Source organism: Merops nubicus, unplaced genomic scaffold (genome assembly GCF_000691845.1).
Source record: "Merops nubicus isolate BGI_N331 unplaced genomic scaffold, ASM69184v1 scaffold11529, whole genome shotgun sequence".
NCBI lineage: Eukaryota > Metazoa > Chordata > Aves > Coraciiformes > Meropidae > Merops > Merops nubicus.
The window spans coordinates 18,697-36,730 of record NW_008630204.1 but is presented as its reverse complement, the minus strand read 5'-3'; the positions used below and the strand labels follow the sequence as shown (position 1 = coordinate 36,730).

General features: G+C 38.7%; 1 protein-coding gene across 1 annotated transcript; it reads right to left on the bottom strand.

The window, feature by feature from the left end:
* Positions 1-534: 534 nt before the first annotated feature.
* Positions 535-3,790, bottom strand: CENPP (centromere protein P). Its single transcript, XM_008947190.1, has 4 exons — positions 3,752-3,790; positions 1,971-2,095; positions 942-1,030; positions 535-656 (listed from the first exon to the last, which is right to left on the bottom strand). Exons 1-4 carry the CDS (start codon positions 3,788-3,790, stop codon positions 535-537), a joined length of 375 nt encoding a protein of 124 aa, XP_008945438.1.
* Between the last annotated feature and the right edge of the window lie 14,244 nt (positions 3,791-18,034).

Genomic DNA, 18,034 nt, shown 5'->3' with positions numbered 1-18,034 from the left:
CCTTTTTTTTTTTTTATTTAGCATTGTATGTCTTTGAAATCTTCAAATTTTGTCTACTTCCACCCTAACTTAATGAGAAAGCTATTTAACTCTTCATGCTCATGTCTCTAACTGCTCTCCTGTCATTTTAAAATCACTGTACTTTTACAGAGCTGTGAAATGAAATGGATTTTTATGGACTTGATTTTGACAGTGCATGATCTTTTAACACTTTCCAGGTATCCAGAAAATGTTAAGAAGATAAACCACTCTGGTACATTAATGATTCAGAAAGATAAATTTATAATGAAATCACTCTGTACATGTAACTATTTTATTTGGCATTTTTGTATTTAAATGGCTGTATTTATTTTCATGTCATGACAATTTATATATAACGTGCCATAATTGTACAGATAGCATGTTTTATGAGTATGGTTTCTAAATGGAAAATAACTTAATGTTTATATTCAATGAAATTATAGACTGTGTAACACAATTATCTTAATTAAAATGACTTTTGAAACTGCTACCTGTCATAAGTGGCAGTGGTGTTCACTGCTGCAGGCTGAGGGCTTGGATGAGGTTCTCGATAGCCGTCTCGACCCCCACCAAGCGCAGCATGCTCCGGAAGCGGGCCGGCGCCTCCGCCAGAGCTGCCAGCCTCTGCTCTGAGCCTGCGGGAAAAGTGCAACGACAGAGGTGGTTTTCAGAGAGCTGCGCTGTGACTGTCAGCATTGCAGTTAGAGGTGAAACCAGTACCAGGAAGCCGTGCTTGTTTGTAAGCCCTTGTTAACTATACAGGAAGCACAACTTTGCTGCTTGCGAAATTGAGACTTTTTTGCCTGGCTGGGCTCTTCAAGTTTTATTTCCATTTTATCTAGAGGCATACTGGGCAAAAAAAGGGGATGGGGTGTTCTGCTCCACAGCTCTGAAACGGTCTCTGCAGCAAGTGATGTTACCTTGCTCCGGTACTTTAGTCAGGAGGTCCAGAACAGGTGTAGTTCTCCCTTCATCTAGATGTATCTTCCACACAATCATTAGTTCAAACCTGTATCACGTGCATAGAAGAGTTAGTTAACTCAGTGTTAACGAGGCAAATGTCTTTGAGGCTTCTTCGAAGGATGGCATTTAGGAGGTTCACGCTTGTTAGACTCTTAAACAACATTCACCTCAGATGAGTTGCAAGTTGCCCATCTCTGAGAATCAGAACAACTTGTGTTTTGAACCAAGGAAAACTGGAAATCTGTTGACAGCAACCCGAAGGATGGTTTTCCCCTGGTTCTTGTCTTTGTCTCTCATGAATGCTAAGTTTCCATGGAGCAGTGGTAAAAAGATGCAAAAGAAAATGCCAGGTAGTATCCCCCTGTGTCACCCTGATGTACTCTCTGCACCCTGTGGTTAGGTATTGTGCTTAAATGCAGGAAGAAAACAGAGGAAGATGGTTCCAGAAGAAGTGTCTACATTACCAGTGATGCTCTGAGTTTCAAATGAGGTCCATCTCGATACTATTCATGGCCTCTAGAATAATGTGCAGGGATGAATCCCCAAGGCTTAGATTCCTGCATTTGTTTGCTTTTGATTTTTTTTTTTTTTAAAATAATCTTAACCATCATTTATTCCTTCAAGAATGTTTTCAGTGGTTTTGTGATACTAATTATTATTTCCAGCTTTGGCAGTTGGATGAGACGACTACATCATGCTAAGTGAACAATTAGGCAGTTGGCTTCTGCAGGGGAAGAGTTTCTCTAGTCAAGTACACAGGGGTTAGCCCAGAACAACAGCTGTACTGGTTCACCCTTAGAACACCCCATCTGCTCTACTGCTTGTTTGTATTCCCTCTAATCCCTGCCTTTAGGAATATTCCTTACTGAAAGGAATCTCTGTGTTATAAAGCAAGGAGTGACCTACTATTCAAGCAGACTAATTATGTATAGATTGTCAATATTAATTTCATAATCATAAATCAAGAACTGTATTTATTGGCTTACCCGGAAAGTTTGGGGTTCCTTAGAACGATATAATCTCCCTTCAGTCCTTCTGGAAGGGTCACAATGTCAGGGTATTTGCCCTGTGGATAAAGATGTTCAAAAGAACTTATATCAGAGTAGACAAGCTAATAATTATAAGTAACAATAACAGTTTAAACTCTGATTTTTTTTTTTTTTTTTAAGAGTTTTGTTGGTTTGAGATTTTTTCTTAGTACCATTCATGTGCTGTCAAGAGGTACTTCGAATTGGTCACCTCAGAGGAAAACCAGTATCATGTGCTTGTACAAACAGGCCTTAGAGGTCCTTGGACAAAACTTTGAAAGACTATTTTTAAACTAAGTTCTGTTACTTTGATTGAATAACACATTATAATGCATCACCATTTCACACCCCACCCCATGCTGCAGGTTAAATGACCTTACTAGTACACTTGGCTTTGCTACTCCTTCAGGGAAACTGGACCACTACGTTTCACACAGTCCCTGAAGGCACACAGTAACCAAGGTGATGAGATGCCAAAATAACTACTATTATCAAAATATAATAGGGCAATAGAAACATGCCAAAACACGCAAAACTGCCGATTCCTATTAAACATTCATATTACTGGGAATGAGAGCTATTTCCAGTTACAACAGTGTGCAAAGAGTGACCATTGTTCCATTACTTTGTTAGAGCACTAGGTATTTTACAGTCGTCAATGCGTATAGCTGGAATTTCCTAAGACTCATAACTTTTGCTATAACTATTTCAATAACATGTAGAAGAAAAGCCCTGTATGGATTCTTTAGTTCCGCAGTATGTAAGGTGACGAGTTATCCAGAGCAGGAGATGACAGATACACCAGACACCACAAAAGCTCACAGACAACTGCAGCATCCTGAGGGCCCTGCTGTTCCAAAAGGAACGGGCCCTGGATGCAGCCCGTTACAGTGAAGACTTCACCACTGTTCCTTGCACTGCCTTACATACGGGGTGCAAGGCTGTGGTCCAAAAATGGCTGTTTACGAAGTGTGAGCAGCCTGTCAGCCCAGATGGTTCCACAGTGCTCCTGGGGCAAGCGCTGCGTCTTGGGGAAAAGGAGCAGGGGAGCTTGGCTTTGAAAAGGGCTGGAGAAATGAGTTTGGGTTTATAGGATTACGCCTCATCTGGCAGAGTGAAATTGCTACCAGATGTGACCCTGCTCTGGTTTCGGAATTTATGACAAACTGAAAGGGGTTTGTGCAGAATGCCAAATGACATAAAACACATGGAATTTGCCAGTTTTAATTCCTACAAAGTATCTAGTATTGTATTTACCATGGGGATAAAGGCCACAATCTATCCTGGGAACAAAGACGCATGAGGGGCAACAATGTGCATGGTACTTACAGCATGAAAACGTGGCTGGTCTAAGGTCGCTCGCCCTGCAGAACAGGGACCTTTGTTCAGTTTTACTCCCTTTGGAATTATGCCTCTCTGATGACAAAATAATACAAGTTTTTCAGGCCTCCCTTCTCACTACCCCATGTCTTTGATATTCACTATGTGCCTTCATTTGGCTGGTATCATAGGGCTTGGAGAATCTAGTGATTTCTTTATGCCAGGTTGTAGATCCTAGACATTTAGGCTTAGCTTGTACCTGGTGAGCTCAACTGTTATGTTCCTTGCCTGCAAGAGTTCCCGAGTATACCATAGCTAAACACCACATCATGTTTTATCTTTGTCCATCCATAGCTTTGGGAATCACAAGAGAAAAGAGATCAGAAGGGTTCTGATTTTCAAACTGCTATAAAACGCACCCACAACTTGTTTGGGAGTTCCTGCGTAGCTGCCACCATCGATGCATCTATCCCCAGCTAGCTGGTGGTATTTTGTGTCATACAGAAACCAGATGTATCTCAAGGAAGTCTCAAAGCATATAACCTTCTGTTGTCTAAAAGCTTTTTACCTGGGAGAGTGTGTCGGTGAGTTCTGTACATGGGAAACAGTTATTCTGTGCCTTAAATACCAGAGTTTTGGCAATTTGTGAACTTCATAAGATTTGGGATAAAATCCAGCTTGTCAGCAGGTAAGACCATGTCTTAGCTATCCACAAAACACACAAAGAGCCAAAGCAAAATTCCTTCATCTCTCGTCAGGTGTATTCCATACGAAAAGTCATGGCATGAAGCCATACGTCACCCAGATCCATGTACAGAGGTGTCTGTCCATCTCACCTAAGGGTGACTCCTCAGAGTGGTCACACAGCAGAAGCAAAACACTCAGGATTAAGTAAGCAATGTTAAAACACTGACAACTTAGAGAATGAAACCAGGAAATGCAGTCACATTCTACCTTTCATATTCCACAAATAAAACATCATGTCTGTATCCTGCAGGGAAAGGTGGGGGGGGTCTGGCAGGAACATGATGAGCCAGGCGCACAGCATGGACACACTGCCACAGTCTGCAATTCCAAACCCTCTTCCTGGGTACCCGATGATTGCCTCATGCTTTCTGCTGTGCAACTCTGCCCCAGGGAAAACTTGGAAAAGAAAACCCAAGCAATAAGGAAGGTAACAGAATGACTGGATCCACTGAAAGGTCTCTTGGGAAAGTCAGTAACTCCTGTGGGATCTCGTAAATGGAAAACAGGCAACTGAAGGAGGTCACATCAAGTAGCGCGATACCAAATGGGAAAGATCAGCAGCAACTGCATTAAGCAAAAACTGGCTTTAATCAAGAAATATCCTTCCTCAGATGACTTTTAAATGTCAGTTTATGATCAAAACCAAAAACTCATGCTATTATTACTTCTGGACAGAAATAGTTTTTCCAGCTCCTTCAGGAGTCCAAGCAGGGAGTTTTATGGGAACTTTTGTCTAAACCAGAAACTGCCTCAACTCACAAAGAGATGGCCATCATAATGGAACACAGCCTTCCCTCTCGACACATTTTACACATACGCACAGAGTTATCGCAATGGACGCACTCGGAGTATCTTTTTTTAAACAAAATATATTTTTTCTTCAGCTGTTTAAAATTGCATTGCAATTTTCTGCCTATTGAAACTCTCCTAAGGAAAATATTTTCAATTATTCAACTTAAGAGCCAGGACTAAGAGTGCAAAGCAAAACTGGCAAGGTAGAGGCTCTACTAAAAGCAGAGAAATCTGCTTCCAATCCAGTTAGCAAGAAAATACGCTACTCTGCTCTAAGGTGGGAGACGAGTTCACACTTACTACTAATTTTGCACTTGGCACTCTGTCAGAAGGCCTGTACTCAGAGTGCTGAGCTAGTCATGCTGCTATGAGTCCCTCCACTCGTGTGATACTTCTAAATTTACCAGAGATGCTCCATCCAGGCTCTGATTCGGGGTGATTTATATGTACAGTTTGCTCAGCTAGGGCCACAGTATCAGCCACTGACATCATACACACGGTGGCAGCATCAAGGCCCTAAGTAACAACATCAACAGAAGAAGAACTTCTGCAATTCAAATTCAAATTATTTGCAAAACAGATGAAAATTCTAGATACTATAGAATACCAACAATGACATGACTAAATTCCAGAAGCATTAAACAAAGCCAGTGCCACCAGTCTGCTCCCCACTGCAAAACCCAAGGGCAATCCCTGAAGCAGGGGGGAGCCATCCCAGCTTACTGCCCCAGGCGCTCCCCATGAGAAGGTGAATTTGGAGTAGCTCTGCTCCCCAACAGCCTCACTTGCTGCTTGTAGCATCAGTCTGATCTTTAAGTTACAGCAGTCTAACTCAGATATCAAACAACAAAAGGAATGATTTTGCTATGACCACCTTCAAGTCCTGCAGATACTTAAAACCAGCAGTCACCAGACTAGAAACTGAAATTAAATGTAGCAATTACATTTTTGGGAATTAGTTTGTATTTTCACATCTGCTAAGCCTTCTGTGAGCCTAGTTTCTACAGTTCCATTGATAAGAGTCTTACCGTTTATCTGTCCTTATGCACATTACTAAAATATTTGGTGCTATCTTACTCTCAAGTCACAAACCTATCAGAAACTGAATTTTGCACAAACCTTTTCAACCAATTCCCTTTCAAGCTATGTGATTTAAGTTGCTTTGATGAGTTTCATTTTTAGACATTGGACAATACATTTGTTAATGCATTTCAATTAACAAACATATTTTATTCCCGTAAGACAGCTGTCATCAACAGGAACATACAGCAAAGGTTTATACTTTCCTGTATTTTTAAAGCACAGGGGCAAGCCCGAAATAATGAAAAATTTCTCCAAGAAATGTAACTTCCTTGGTACCAACACACACCTCTGAATTCGACACATAAGAATGGAAATGTTTGGAACCTTTAGAAAGTGCCAGGAGAAGAGGAACCTATTGCCTGCAGATGCCTCAGGCTTGTCACATACTTAAAGTTGATATTCCTTATGTAGAAGTTTTGGCTGTGCAATGGTGGCGTTTGTGTATTTTATTAGAGTACTGTAAACATTACCAGTGTCCTGAAATATTACACTCGGAGCCTGAAAGGTCTCGAATTTGTCTATGGAAAGCACCATATCACAACGGTCAGTGAAAGACTTCCCATCTGATGAACAGGAATCACTGAGTCAGAAACAGTTCACAAAGGGAAAATTCCCACAGAAAGACCTTTTGGTTTTAATGTGCCTCATGTCAGATTTGATTTCACCTCAAGTTTATTTTTCAAACTATTTAAGCATGGCAATTACAATTAAAATGCATGAGCATACTCAGCAGACCAATAGGATGTCTCCTTAGAGATTAGTTTAGTATTCACTACACAGAAAGCATCAGACAGACAGGAGGGACTCAAATGTTTTTGTTTTTATGATGCCACCCAGCATTACAACTGCCACACTTGCTAAAACAGTCCCAGTGTTATAAAGACAGCATCAACTATGGGCAAACCCAAATATTTACACATTGAAGGAAGAAAATTGCTTTATGCCATGCCACATTTTCTGATTGAATGAGAAAATATTCTTTATATGCCATTTCGTATTCTCCTTGGTATCTTTCTGTGGAAACAAATTCTGTGTTATCTAAAACCTGGATCTGGTACATAGCATATGGATTACATTACATTCAACAGTTATACATGGACTTTTGCTTTAAGATATGTAATGAGCCAAGATGACAAGAATTAGAAGAAGAATTAGAAGAATTAGGTTCACTGAATCCTTAATTCACTGGTTTTCCCTCGCACAAGCAGTTACTGTATGTACATGTATAATTCAGCTTTAAACTATTTTTGTAAGCTTTTTTCTTAAAATGAATTCCACTACAGCAATGGAGGAACACTTAGAAATCGCTACATTTTTTTTAATGCCTACACTGAAAACTGTCTAAAATGCTTTGCAAGGGCTAGAATTACAATATCTTTAAGTATTCAGAGAATGGTACACTGGAAATTCAAAACACAATGGATCTCAAAAGTCACCATGAATTTCCTCCGTTGTGCAATTAAAGGAACCGAAACCAAGAAGAGATAATGCACTTTCCCCTTTAGCTAAATTACACGGTATAAAAACACTGTATTTGCAAAATGGATTTATGAAACTTCACCACTCATAATTATGTCTCAGAATAAACGCATCTTCTGTCTACTCAAGTAAAACCGTTCTGCTGGTGATCTGTGTGATGCAAATTACACAAAACTGCAAGTGTGATTAGAACCAAAGAATGAGTTCACAAAAAGAAATGTATAATGAAAGAGTAGCTCTGTCTCTCTGGCAACCATATTGCATCTCAGCCGCTACCCAGTTCCCTCCTTTTCAAACTAAGAGCTCAAGAAACACCACCAACGTGCGTGTTCTCTTCTTAGCAGATGAAAGGATAATTTTGGAGAAAGCTTTGCAGAAAATGTTTCCTGAACTCACTCCCAAGCTCAGGATATGCCTGGTCTCCTCCATCATGTATGTACCGCTGGTTACTTGAATGAAAATTGCTCAGCATCCACCTAGTTCCACACCTGCAGTTTTTAGCAGAGCATATCTGGAACTTGACAGTCATAAATCACTTTGCTAAGATTCAATCTTACAAACACCTCTTAAGGTTAAGTCAATGCTCTACACTAGTACCTGACACCATCTGGGAGGAACCTTACTCATCCCAAGCCTGTGTAGCATTACAAACTGGCAATGAATGTTTTTTTGCTTCGTTCTTTTTTCTATCTTCAGTCGATTACAGCTTCTCCTTTTTGGTCTCTGCTCTATTTATTTCCATTGCTACTTATTTTCCTGCTTTCACGTGATTTTTCAAGCTTGATTCAACTGTGACTCTACAGCATGAGTCAGTTTGTCACTATTCTCTGTGTGACTGTGACTTTACCATACTACTTGTATTTTCATAGTGGAATTGAGGCTGTGTGTCTGCAGAAGAGCTAAACCAGCATTCCCTGGGCCCAAGTACACACACTATGGTGTCTCTCATAAAGCATTTCCTTTCAATATCACTTTGTCATATGGTAACCATATGTTTATCTGCAACTTAATTACAGCAGACTGGGAATAAATGAAATATATACTAGAAGTTTATTTTTAGAATGTGAGGAAAAGTAGAATTAAATGAAAATGAAACCTCGGAAAGAACAGGAAGGGGTACATCATAAACACTCATCAAACACAGAAGTTGCAGATGTTTTTTCTTTATATTTTTTTTCTTGTTTGGGAAGAGGTGAGTGTCCATTATTTCTCTTTAAAATTGCCAAGGCAGAAGTTTTCCACCAGTTAATGAAAAATTAGACTCCTGATGAATGATGCCTGCAGGTTTACAAACCAATGTTTCTAAAAGCAACAGCACCAACATAGTTCATTCTGTGTTTGTTTCTGTAGTAAACTGGCATATTGAGAACTCGAATACACTTCTCCAGAGCAGCTGCAAAGACTGGCAGGCTCACTCAGCCTTTAGAGACCCCGTGCTTCCCCACCACCCACCCTACCCTACCCTACCCTACCCCTAGGTTCCAAACTGACCTTCACCTGTCAATTGTGCTCTCTGGGACACAGACACTGGCACATCTGGAGGTTACAGCCTGGAAAGGAGGCCAGAAAGTAGGAATGCTTCTGCTGCTACTGGATCCACTTGAGTGCAATCCCATCAGATGCATCACCTGAAGCTGCCTGCCTGGATGTCGCAAGGCGCACAAAAGCCTGTCCTCCTCCTGGAAACAAGTCTCCCAGACTTACTGATCAGTGTAAGAAGGTGCAGAGAACAAGCATCTGCTACTTGGGGACAGCACGCTCCCCGTTGTTCAATCCTGTAGCAGATATTCTTGACTACTCTTAAACTGAAGAACCATATCCTCTGAATTAGTTCTGACTTCCTCCACAAACTTAGTGACATACTAGTTTCATTACATTGTATTTTGAAATCCCAAAACTCCCTTTTCAGTTAAGTATAATTAAACACTTCTTGAGAATAATCTAATATAAGGCACTGTGTGGAAATCAGCAGATATGTCTAATTTAGCTAAAGAGATATTAAGCTGTCAAGGACAGTACAGAGACAAAAAGAATATGAAAGGAAAAAAGATGCCACATTATAAAGAATCGATTATTTGGTAAGAAATAATCGTAAGCCAATTTTTCAATAATCTGAAAGAAGTAGACAAGAGGAAAGGCATTTTTAGGAGACAAATTAAGCTAAGCTTGTGTTTTCTTCCATTAGAAGAGAAGCAATTTACTTCATAGATCTTTAAATAGTGTTCTGCATAGAACATGCTGCAAGATTCTCTCTAACCTTTTTATCAGCTTAAGAAATGGGTCCAGGATTGCAAAAAGCAACTTGGATTTGAAATACCACAGAAAAGTTGATCATCAAGCATGACCCAAATTGCTTTTGTACAGTTTACATTATCAAGCTTGTCCAGACAGCATATTTTAAACATAATATAAATAACAGCATCTGAACTTAGTTAATGACTTGGCTCTGAAGCTGTGCTAGTTTCTTCCAAGTACCCTGATTCATTTAAAAAGAAAAAATCCTAGGACACAACCAAGAACATGTAGGTCATCTAAATAAGCTGAATGTTAGGCATTGACTTTTTTAAAAGCATGACTAACAAAGGTTTTCATACAAGGTACTCAGCTTATGTTGTGCATTTACTGTTGTGGTTATTTCATCTTGACTGTGGATCAGGTAGAAGAAAAAAGTGCACAGTTAAGGATAAGAGTCAGTCAACTGCTGTTAACAAGTTAAACTGCATTAATTTCTACAGTTAGGACAGCTGCCCAGTGGTGAAGTAACTGGAATCTTTGAGATGTTATCCCTATAAAGATCAGGTACGTGTCTCAGGTGAGAGAATTTTTCCCTTGACTTCACTAATCAATGAATCAGTTCCTGTAACCAGCCAGTAATTATCATAAGTACAAGAGACTCAAATGTATATTACCAGTTGTGGTAATGAACACTTTTATCCCTCCTCCGAGTTTTTTTGTACTACAGACTCTGCAGAGAGAAACTCAAAGCAAGGAGGATGGCACACAGTAGAGGACAGAATAAAATCTAATAAACTTCAGTTATTATTACTTATTAATATTGACTGCCAATTTGTAGATGAGGTATAGGAAAGCTATTTTTGAAATAAAGCTTAGAGAAATGCATTTCTGAAAGAGTCTGAAGATTCATTTGCTTCTACGTGGACGAACATTAAGTCTGATAAAGACACGTATGCCCATAGACCCACCTGGAACATCTAAAATACCAGTTTTCATTTCTTACCAAGAGACATGAACTGTTTGAGAGGTCACTCTCTTGTCACTTAGAGCAAACAGTTGAACAGCAGAGAGAGTTTGGTAGCTGTCAAATCTGCTTGTACTATCACCTTAATACCTTACAGAAGTAGTAGCTGTACTGAAGTCTTTAGTGGGTGCCCGTGACAAAGGTGCACTCTGTGTTTGCACAAAAACAAACATAAAACTTACTGCATGACTTGGACTCCAAAATAAAGCTATGCTCCCTTTTTAGTTCCACCCAGATCTGATTTCAGCGGATGAAACACAATGTACCCAGTACAATTTCCTACTGCACGGAGTACAATAATATTAATTTATCTAGTTACTATAAGCACCAGATTTTTCCTTAAACACATGCAGGTATGTACATAAAATGCATTCTTCTATGAATCAGGTCTTATTTTCACAAATAACATTGTGTTATGTTGTTATTATTCTTCCTGAGCATCAGAAAAACGCTTAACATCTACATTAGGCGAACAGTGAAACTTTCTATAAAAATGCATGCTGTAGATACATTAAAATCTTTGCCCCAAAACATTCTCTTTTAATGGTTCTACAAAGTGTTATATTTAGGACACAGTCAACAAAAATTTGCCACCTCATAGCTTTCATTTGTCTGGTTACTAACACTTATCAGTTGTCTCAAATATTCTGTTTATGTGAAAATAAATATTAACATGAAATGCTAACATGCCAGCCTAGTTGCAAAGACTGGGAAAGCTTCAAGCCCACTGAATTCCTTTCATCTTAGAGGTCTTCCAATCTGGCTGTCAAAAGCGTGACATTTCAGTTTATCAAACCCATTCTGAGTATAAGCAAGAGTCACACGGGAAATATTCTTGAGAAGACCTTAGCATTTACAAGAAGAGATTTACAGCAGACAAAAACATTTAACTATTTATAAGTATTGTATGTGTAAGGGTGTGAAGTTGTCAACCCCCTGATAAATAACAGGCTTGTAAAAATGGTCAACTATCTTCAAACTTTCATTTTCTAAATTACTTCAATAAGGCAGCAAAACCCCAAATAACAAAGTAAAACAAAAGAACTATCATTACAGAGGAAAACTGTAATGCTCTTCATTCTGCAGTTTTGTAGTATAATTCAGACTAAGTCTCTTGGAACAAGGAAGATTTTGATTCAAATATTTGTATACTGCCAAGTACAAAAGAATTTAGGGCAGCAAGGAGAATTCTTTAGTGTATCCACCAGGAGATAGCACATGCAGCTGCCAGGGAAAAACATATTCTTATGCTCCCCTTTATTTGGTTTTTAAATGCCAAAGTTCCAGTCACCAAGAATGTATGGTGATGTATGTGTATAAATATTTGTTTTATTGCTAGGTACTGCTACAACACAAAGCAGTAATAGTGATACTAATACTAGTTGCTGCCAGCACAATTCTGTTACTTTCAATGCAACCCTGAGGCATTGTTTAATTTGAATTTAAATGGCTGGCATTGCAGAAACATTGCAAACAACTGTTTGTAAGGATTTTTGTTTCTGTAGAAGTCCAGCTGAAAGAAAAATAGCTAATATTACAGCTTAACTTTCTCTTTGTTCTTCAGTTTTTCAAATAATCCATTTAAGTCTCTTATGTCTTTAAAGCTCTAAGGAAGTCACACAAACATTCATGCATATAAACCTAACATATGTTTAAAGCTTTCCTTTTTGCAGTTTTATCCTAACAAGACCAGTCCCATCTCAACAACCTAAAGCTGTAGAATAATGCATATCTGCAGCGTGGATACTGGGGCACCAGCCCTCTAGTCCCCATCTGCACTTATCCCAGATTCCTCCTACCATTTCACTGTCAGTGCCAGTGCAGATGTTCCCAGCATTCTAATTCAAGCAGCAATTAGTGAACCTATAATTATTTTAGGTATATATTAACAGGACAAACAACATAACACCATATGAGAAGAACAAAAAATCAAGTGTTTGATTTTATTCAAAGTACATGGAAAAAAAGTGGGAGAGAAGGTACAATAACAAAGAGGAGAAAAAGGAGACAGGATAAAAAAGGAAAAAGAGGGGAAAAGGGGCGAGTCCGGGTGAGGAGACAGTAAGATCAAGAAGTGTGATAGTAATGGACAGATGAGTAAAAATCATTGACATTCGTTGACAGATTGACAATCGTTGACAGATGAGTAATCGACAGATGAGAAAAAGCAAATTAAAGCAACAAACAAATGGAAGACTTTGAATACCCAGAATTTAAACATGTAGTTATCCAATCTCATATAAAAAGACAAGGATGTAACACTCAAAGACAGGCTACACTTCTAAACCCAAGCTGAGTCTCACAAAAGAACTGTAAGGTAGACCCAGACAACCCAACTGTAAGGTAGTAAAAAACTGAGAAGAAATGAAAGCACTGTAACGTTTTAAAAAGTAGCTCTGAATTACTTCAGTATTCATTTTTTCCCCTGTAGAAAGACCTCTGGATGACTGTTCCAAAACACACTGCTAACACTGGAGGCCTCCAGCATATTCTTCATCTTTGGCTTTTCCTATTCTTTCCCCCTCTCTGTTTTGGAATTAGCTCTTCTATTAGCATCTACTTGCAGCTGCCTGCCAGTGCAAAAGTAGCTCTGTCTAGACTAAATGCATATTTATGCCTCTTAAAAATAATTCAAGCGATAGCTTTCCAATTTTTATAACTCCAAATTCACATTTCTAATTTCTAACATATCCTGGTGCCCTATGAATTCAGAATTATTGCCTCTCTAACAATTAAATCCTTATTAACACATAAATCTCTCCTGCTAATTTCTAAGAGACAAATGTCATAACATTCAACTACCAAAGCGCTCACTGTGAACGTACCCTATAAAATCTCCCAACCTTCTGAAACAAAGCCACTGAACACTTCTGACAAAATCGTGTTATTCCATCTTTGCAACACACATTGGGTAGTATGAGTAAAGGCCACGAAATACAGAAAAAGTAGTGAATAAAGAATTAAATATCAGTGCTTGCTCCAAAACACAGTATAAAAAACACACACTCATAGTCCTTCTGTCTTCCTAACTGCTTTAATAAACAGTGTAGTGTGTGGAGGAAAGACAAAGCCTTTTCCACCGAGTCAGTCACACCACTGGATATATGGTAACTTTTCATTTATTTTCACCACTACTGTTCTAACCAGGCAGAGGTAGCTCTGCTTAGTCTTCCCCTCACTGAATTATGAATAATAATAATAATAATAAAAAAGAAACCTTTTCAAGATTTTAGATGGTTTAGACTTACTTTAAAAATTGTAAGTACTACCCCTTAGGTTACAGGACACAGTGGCTGAGGAAATTTACACTTTACAGTGTTACACTTTTCAGTGTAACTCAAAAAGAAAAAAATCAAATAACTTGCAACCCCAACAACTCTCAATCTCTCTGCAAGTATGGTTAATAAAAAAAATCAACTTAAAACTTTAAATTATGACACTATTCAAAGGCTGTTACGTTGATGACTCTTGTGCTACAATACGGTTTGCTTTAATCAAAGCTTTTTAATACTTGTTAATGAAAAAAGTAATTTATACTCCATGGCTTGTTACTGTCTTGTTTTATGACACAGCTTTAAGTTAGCTTTAGTGAACTCAATCTTTGAAAAATTCACTTATAAGAGGAAAAAGGGCAAATAAAGCATTTCAGACACTTAAGCAGTTAAAACATGAGTGGCAACCAATGTGCTTGTAAATGAATTGTGAATAAAGCAGTGCAGAAGTAGCAAACTATTTTAAAGAAGAAAATGAGCAACTAATAAAGAGAAATAAGTTAATCACACTCAGAGCTGCTGCAGAAATGTTGAGTACACAGCCATCCGCCACTGGAATAAGAAACAAATGTCACTATAAACACACAGTATGCATACATACATTATGTCCCTGCCATAGGAGCACACCCTTCTTTGGTGGCCTGCCCACTTGAGTAGCTCAAATGGGTGGAAACTGCCTGGACTGTCACCCCTGATACTTCAGCTAGCCACTTAAATCTAATAAGGATGTGTCAACACACTCTGCACTGACATCTCTGCACGTTGTGCATAGCCATGATGCTGTAAACTCGATCTGATATCATCTAAGTGAAGCTCATACACGGAATTATTTTCCTAAGAACTTTGAAATTATTTTTTCTGGCATTCAGATACCCCAAATGACTGCTGAAAGGTAAGAATGCCACATACTCTCTACATCTATAGATCTCCTTTTATTAAAAAAACACAACTGCCACACCCCTAACCCAATCCGAAAACAAATTTGCCAGGTTAAAACACATCTAAACAAAGAGGTACTGGAAAGATCATTAATTTCACTGAAAAACCCCACATACAACTATTTTGAACTGTTCTCTTAAAATGACTGTCCACACTTTTACTCTCCACTCTTTCAGCTAAAATATAAAGGGCTCTTCAAATACAAAATATCCATGGGCGGGTTCCTTCCACATGGATTAGTTTTACTCTACAGTAATTGCATTAAGGTAAACAGCATTATTTCTAAGTTAAACCTGTAGGTAGCAAAATCTCATTTAATCCCAGTAAATACAGCAGTGTTATGTGGTATATTATAGCCAGGCAATCATTATTCTTTGAGACAATTTGCAAAAACGCTCTTGCTCTCATATTCATGAAATATGGACAATGTGCTATATTAGAATTGCAACTAGTAAAATAACAAGGCGAGATAACATCAGTCTGAATTGGTTTGCTATGTGTGGAATATGTTTCCATGATTTTCAAGTCTTTAGAACGCAGAAGTTGAGGAAAATAGTTAAAGTCTACACACACAAGAGAAAAACTATATCAATAAAAAGTACTTGAAGGAAAACTTGAAGTAAATGAACCTCAAAGTTTTTTATAAAACTGAACCATTTTTTTCAGAAAACAAAACCTACTTATCTATCACAGTAACAGATGGGGACTTTTAAATGCTACCCAAATGCAAATCATCACAGGTCACCAAGTCCTCCCAGGTCTGGGGTGAAGCTGGACTAGTGGCACAGTTCTGTATAGCATACAGGTCAGTCCACGACAGTAGTGAAGATAAAGATAATGAAATAAACCTGCTGAATTATTGAAAGTTATTTAAGAGCGTATAGCACGATTCAAACCGAATTCCCTTTAACTCCCTGGGAGCTGGTATTTTATTTCTTTTTGGGGCAAAAAGAAGTAGCTTGTTTTGGTTGTTTCTGGCAGAACAGGTAGTTAGCTCTCAGGTTATTTCTGTACGGAGGTGCATTGCTTTAAAGTATGGTTTCATAAAAGTAAAGTCTTATATGGTTTCTTATATGGTTTTCTCCATATGGTTTCATTAAAGTAGTCTCCAGGGGCAGGTTAAGTTATTCTCATCGTCTTTCCTTCCTCCCTTCTCTCTCCACAGCTAGCTACTGCCCTCTCCTCTCTGGCAGCAGAACTGCTTGGGTGGCTACGCTGTGTGTCAAACCCAAACGCAGAATGTATGTAAAAACAATGTTAGTTCTCTCAGTATGACTAATAGCCACAAAACCAGCAGCAGGATAACCATCTGGAGAGAAGAGTTCCTCTCCTCAGAGGGCTATTGCCCTCAGACAGCTGCTGTACAGCAAGTGAGCAGGATGAAGGAATAGCTTAAGTGCTTTTCAAACCACTTGAGCACTGCAACTGGCTAAGGGCAAATACTCTTAGGGTGAAAACTCTGCTCAATATCCACACCGAACTGCTCTCTAAGCAGTGATGCCAAAAGACAAAATACCTTTATGAAGACAGGAGCTCTGGGTAAGAACAGTGATATCTGTGAAAGTCAGGCTTGTCTGAGCTGCCATCCTGATCCGGTGAGTTTTTGGATACAACATGAACAGAAAACTTTTGAAGTTCCTGCTACTGCAATTGAACAGTATTTCAGTTCTGAAATGGTTGATTTTTAGTGAGATTGCCACCTTCCAAAAGAAGTAACTGTTGGTTTTGAAACAAAAGCCCCATGTTGTGCAAGCATTTAGACACAGGACAGTGCAAGATCTAAACTAGGTTTGGAGACTCAGTAGATGAAGGTGTTGACACAACAGTGATGACCAGTGAAGATGGAACCACCTCATGCTGTCTCATCAGACCCCTCCTCAGCTGCAAGCTTCTCATTATCCTATATCATGAAAAGGAAACTCGGTGTTCCAGAAAGAACTCTACTTCTTCTTCATTCATTTGATGAGTGCTCCAGTTAAGAAAGGAAAGATAATGCAAAGGATTTACTGCAGAGAAGAGGTAGAGGTTAGAATAAAGAGGTCAACTGACAAAGTCTTTCTCAGCTCTGGAAAAAATACCCAAGCAAGCAATGCTAATGTTCTTCAACAAGATGTGCTTATACATCACACAGTGTCATCCAGAACAACATATCCCATTGAAACTGATGATGATTGTTTGTTCGTTTGTTTTTAGCATTTCCCTCATCAAGCTGACATGGGGGGTATTGTGCTGGATTTCCAAGGAATACGCAACTCCCATTTTGCACAAGTTTGGCCACAAACGCTAGTCAGCTCATAAAGCAAACACAAACGGTCACTTAGTGAGGTGTTTGCAACTTGTACTCAATCCTGAATTTCGTGCACTACAGAATTATGGAAATCTAGAAATGTGATAATGATAAAAAATCCAATAGGGTACTAAAAATAAAATTTAAAAATTAGATATGTGCACATACACACCATCCATATAGATCCCTGCCATTTTTCCCCTTCATATTTTCACTGGTAGCGCACTGCAGGGTAGCTGCACAAGTAATTTGTGCCACTGTCCACTGATTCACCCAAACAAAACATTTGGTGCTACTGTTTGTAACGTGGGAGAGATGAATCAACAGGCAAAGACAACGAATTTTTAGATTTAAAAGGAAACCACAAGCAAGTTTTGTTATTTTCCTCAAAGTGTCTTCTTGTACCAGCTGCCAAGAAATCCTTCTTTTTGACTAAAGAGCTTCAAAATATTTGTGTCCTCAGTTTACATCTCCTTCCTGAGACAGTCTCTCAGTGCAGAGGCATCCTGTTACTAATTTCTACTTAATATTAAAACCAGTGTAAAAACATCTCAGTCAACAAACAGAAGTGATGCAAGAAACAAGCCATAGAAACCCAGCAATGTCTATCAGGGGTAACCTCAAGCCAACATATTTATCTGTAAGATCAAGTATTAATTTTTTTATTTCAGTTCTGACACAATTTAAGATGGCAATAATATACAAAAGAAGGTTATAAAAAATTGCATTGACTTTTTCGAAGTATATGGTCAGTTTTTTGCCATTTTGGCTAGAAATGGGAAGTGCAACTAAGCACAACCAAGTAAATGGAAAGCAAATGACTGCTTTGAAAAGGGCAAACAAA

Excerpts from the sequence above, each read along its gene's own strand:
- CENPP (XM_008947190.1), bottom strand. The coding sequence starts at position 3,790 with ATGGTGGCAGCTACGCAGGAACTCCCAAACAAGTTGTGG. Across the intron at positions 2,096-3,751 it reads AACTCCCAAACAAGTTGTGG|CTTGTCTACTCTGATATAAG; the intron begins GTGCGTTTTATA and ends TATAATTATTAG. Across the intron at positions 1,031-1,970 it reads AGGAACCCCAAACTTTCCGG|GTTTGAACTAATGATTGTGT; the intron begins GTAAGCCAATAA and ends CACGTGATACAG.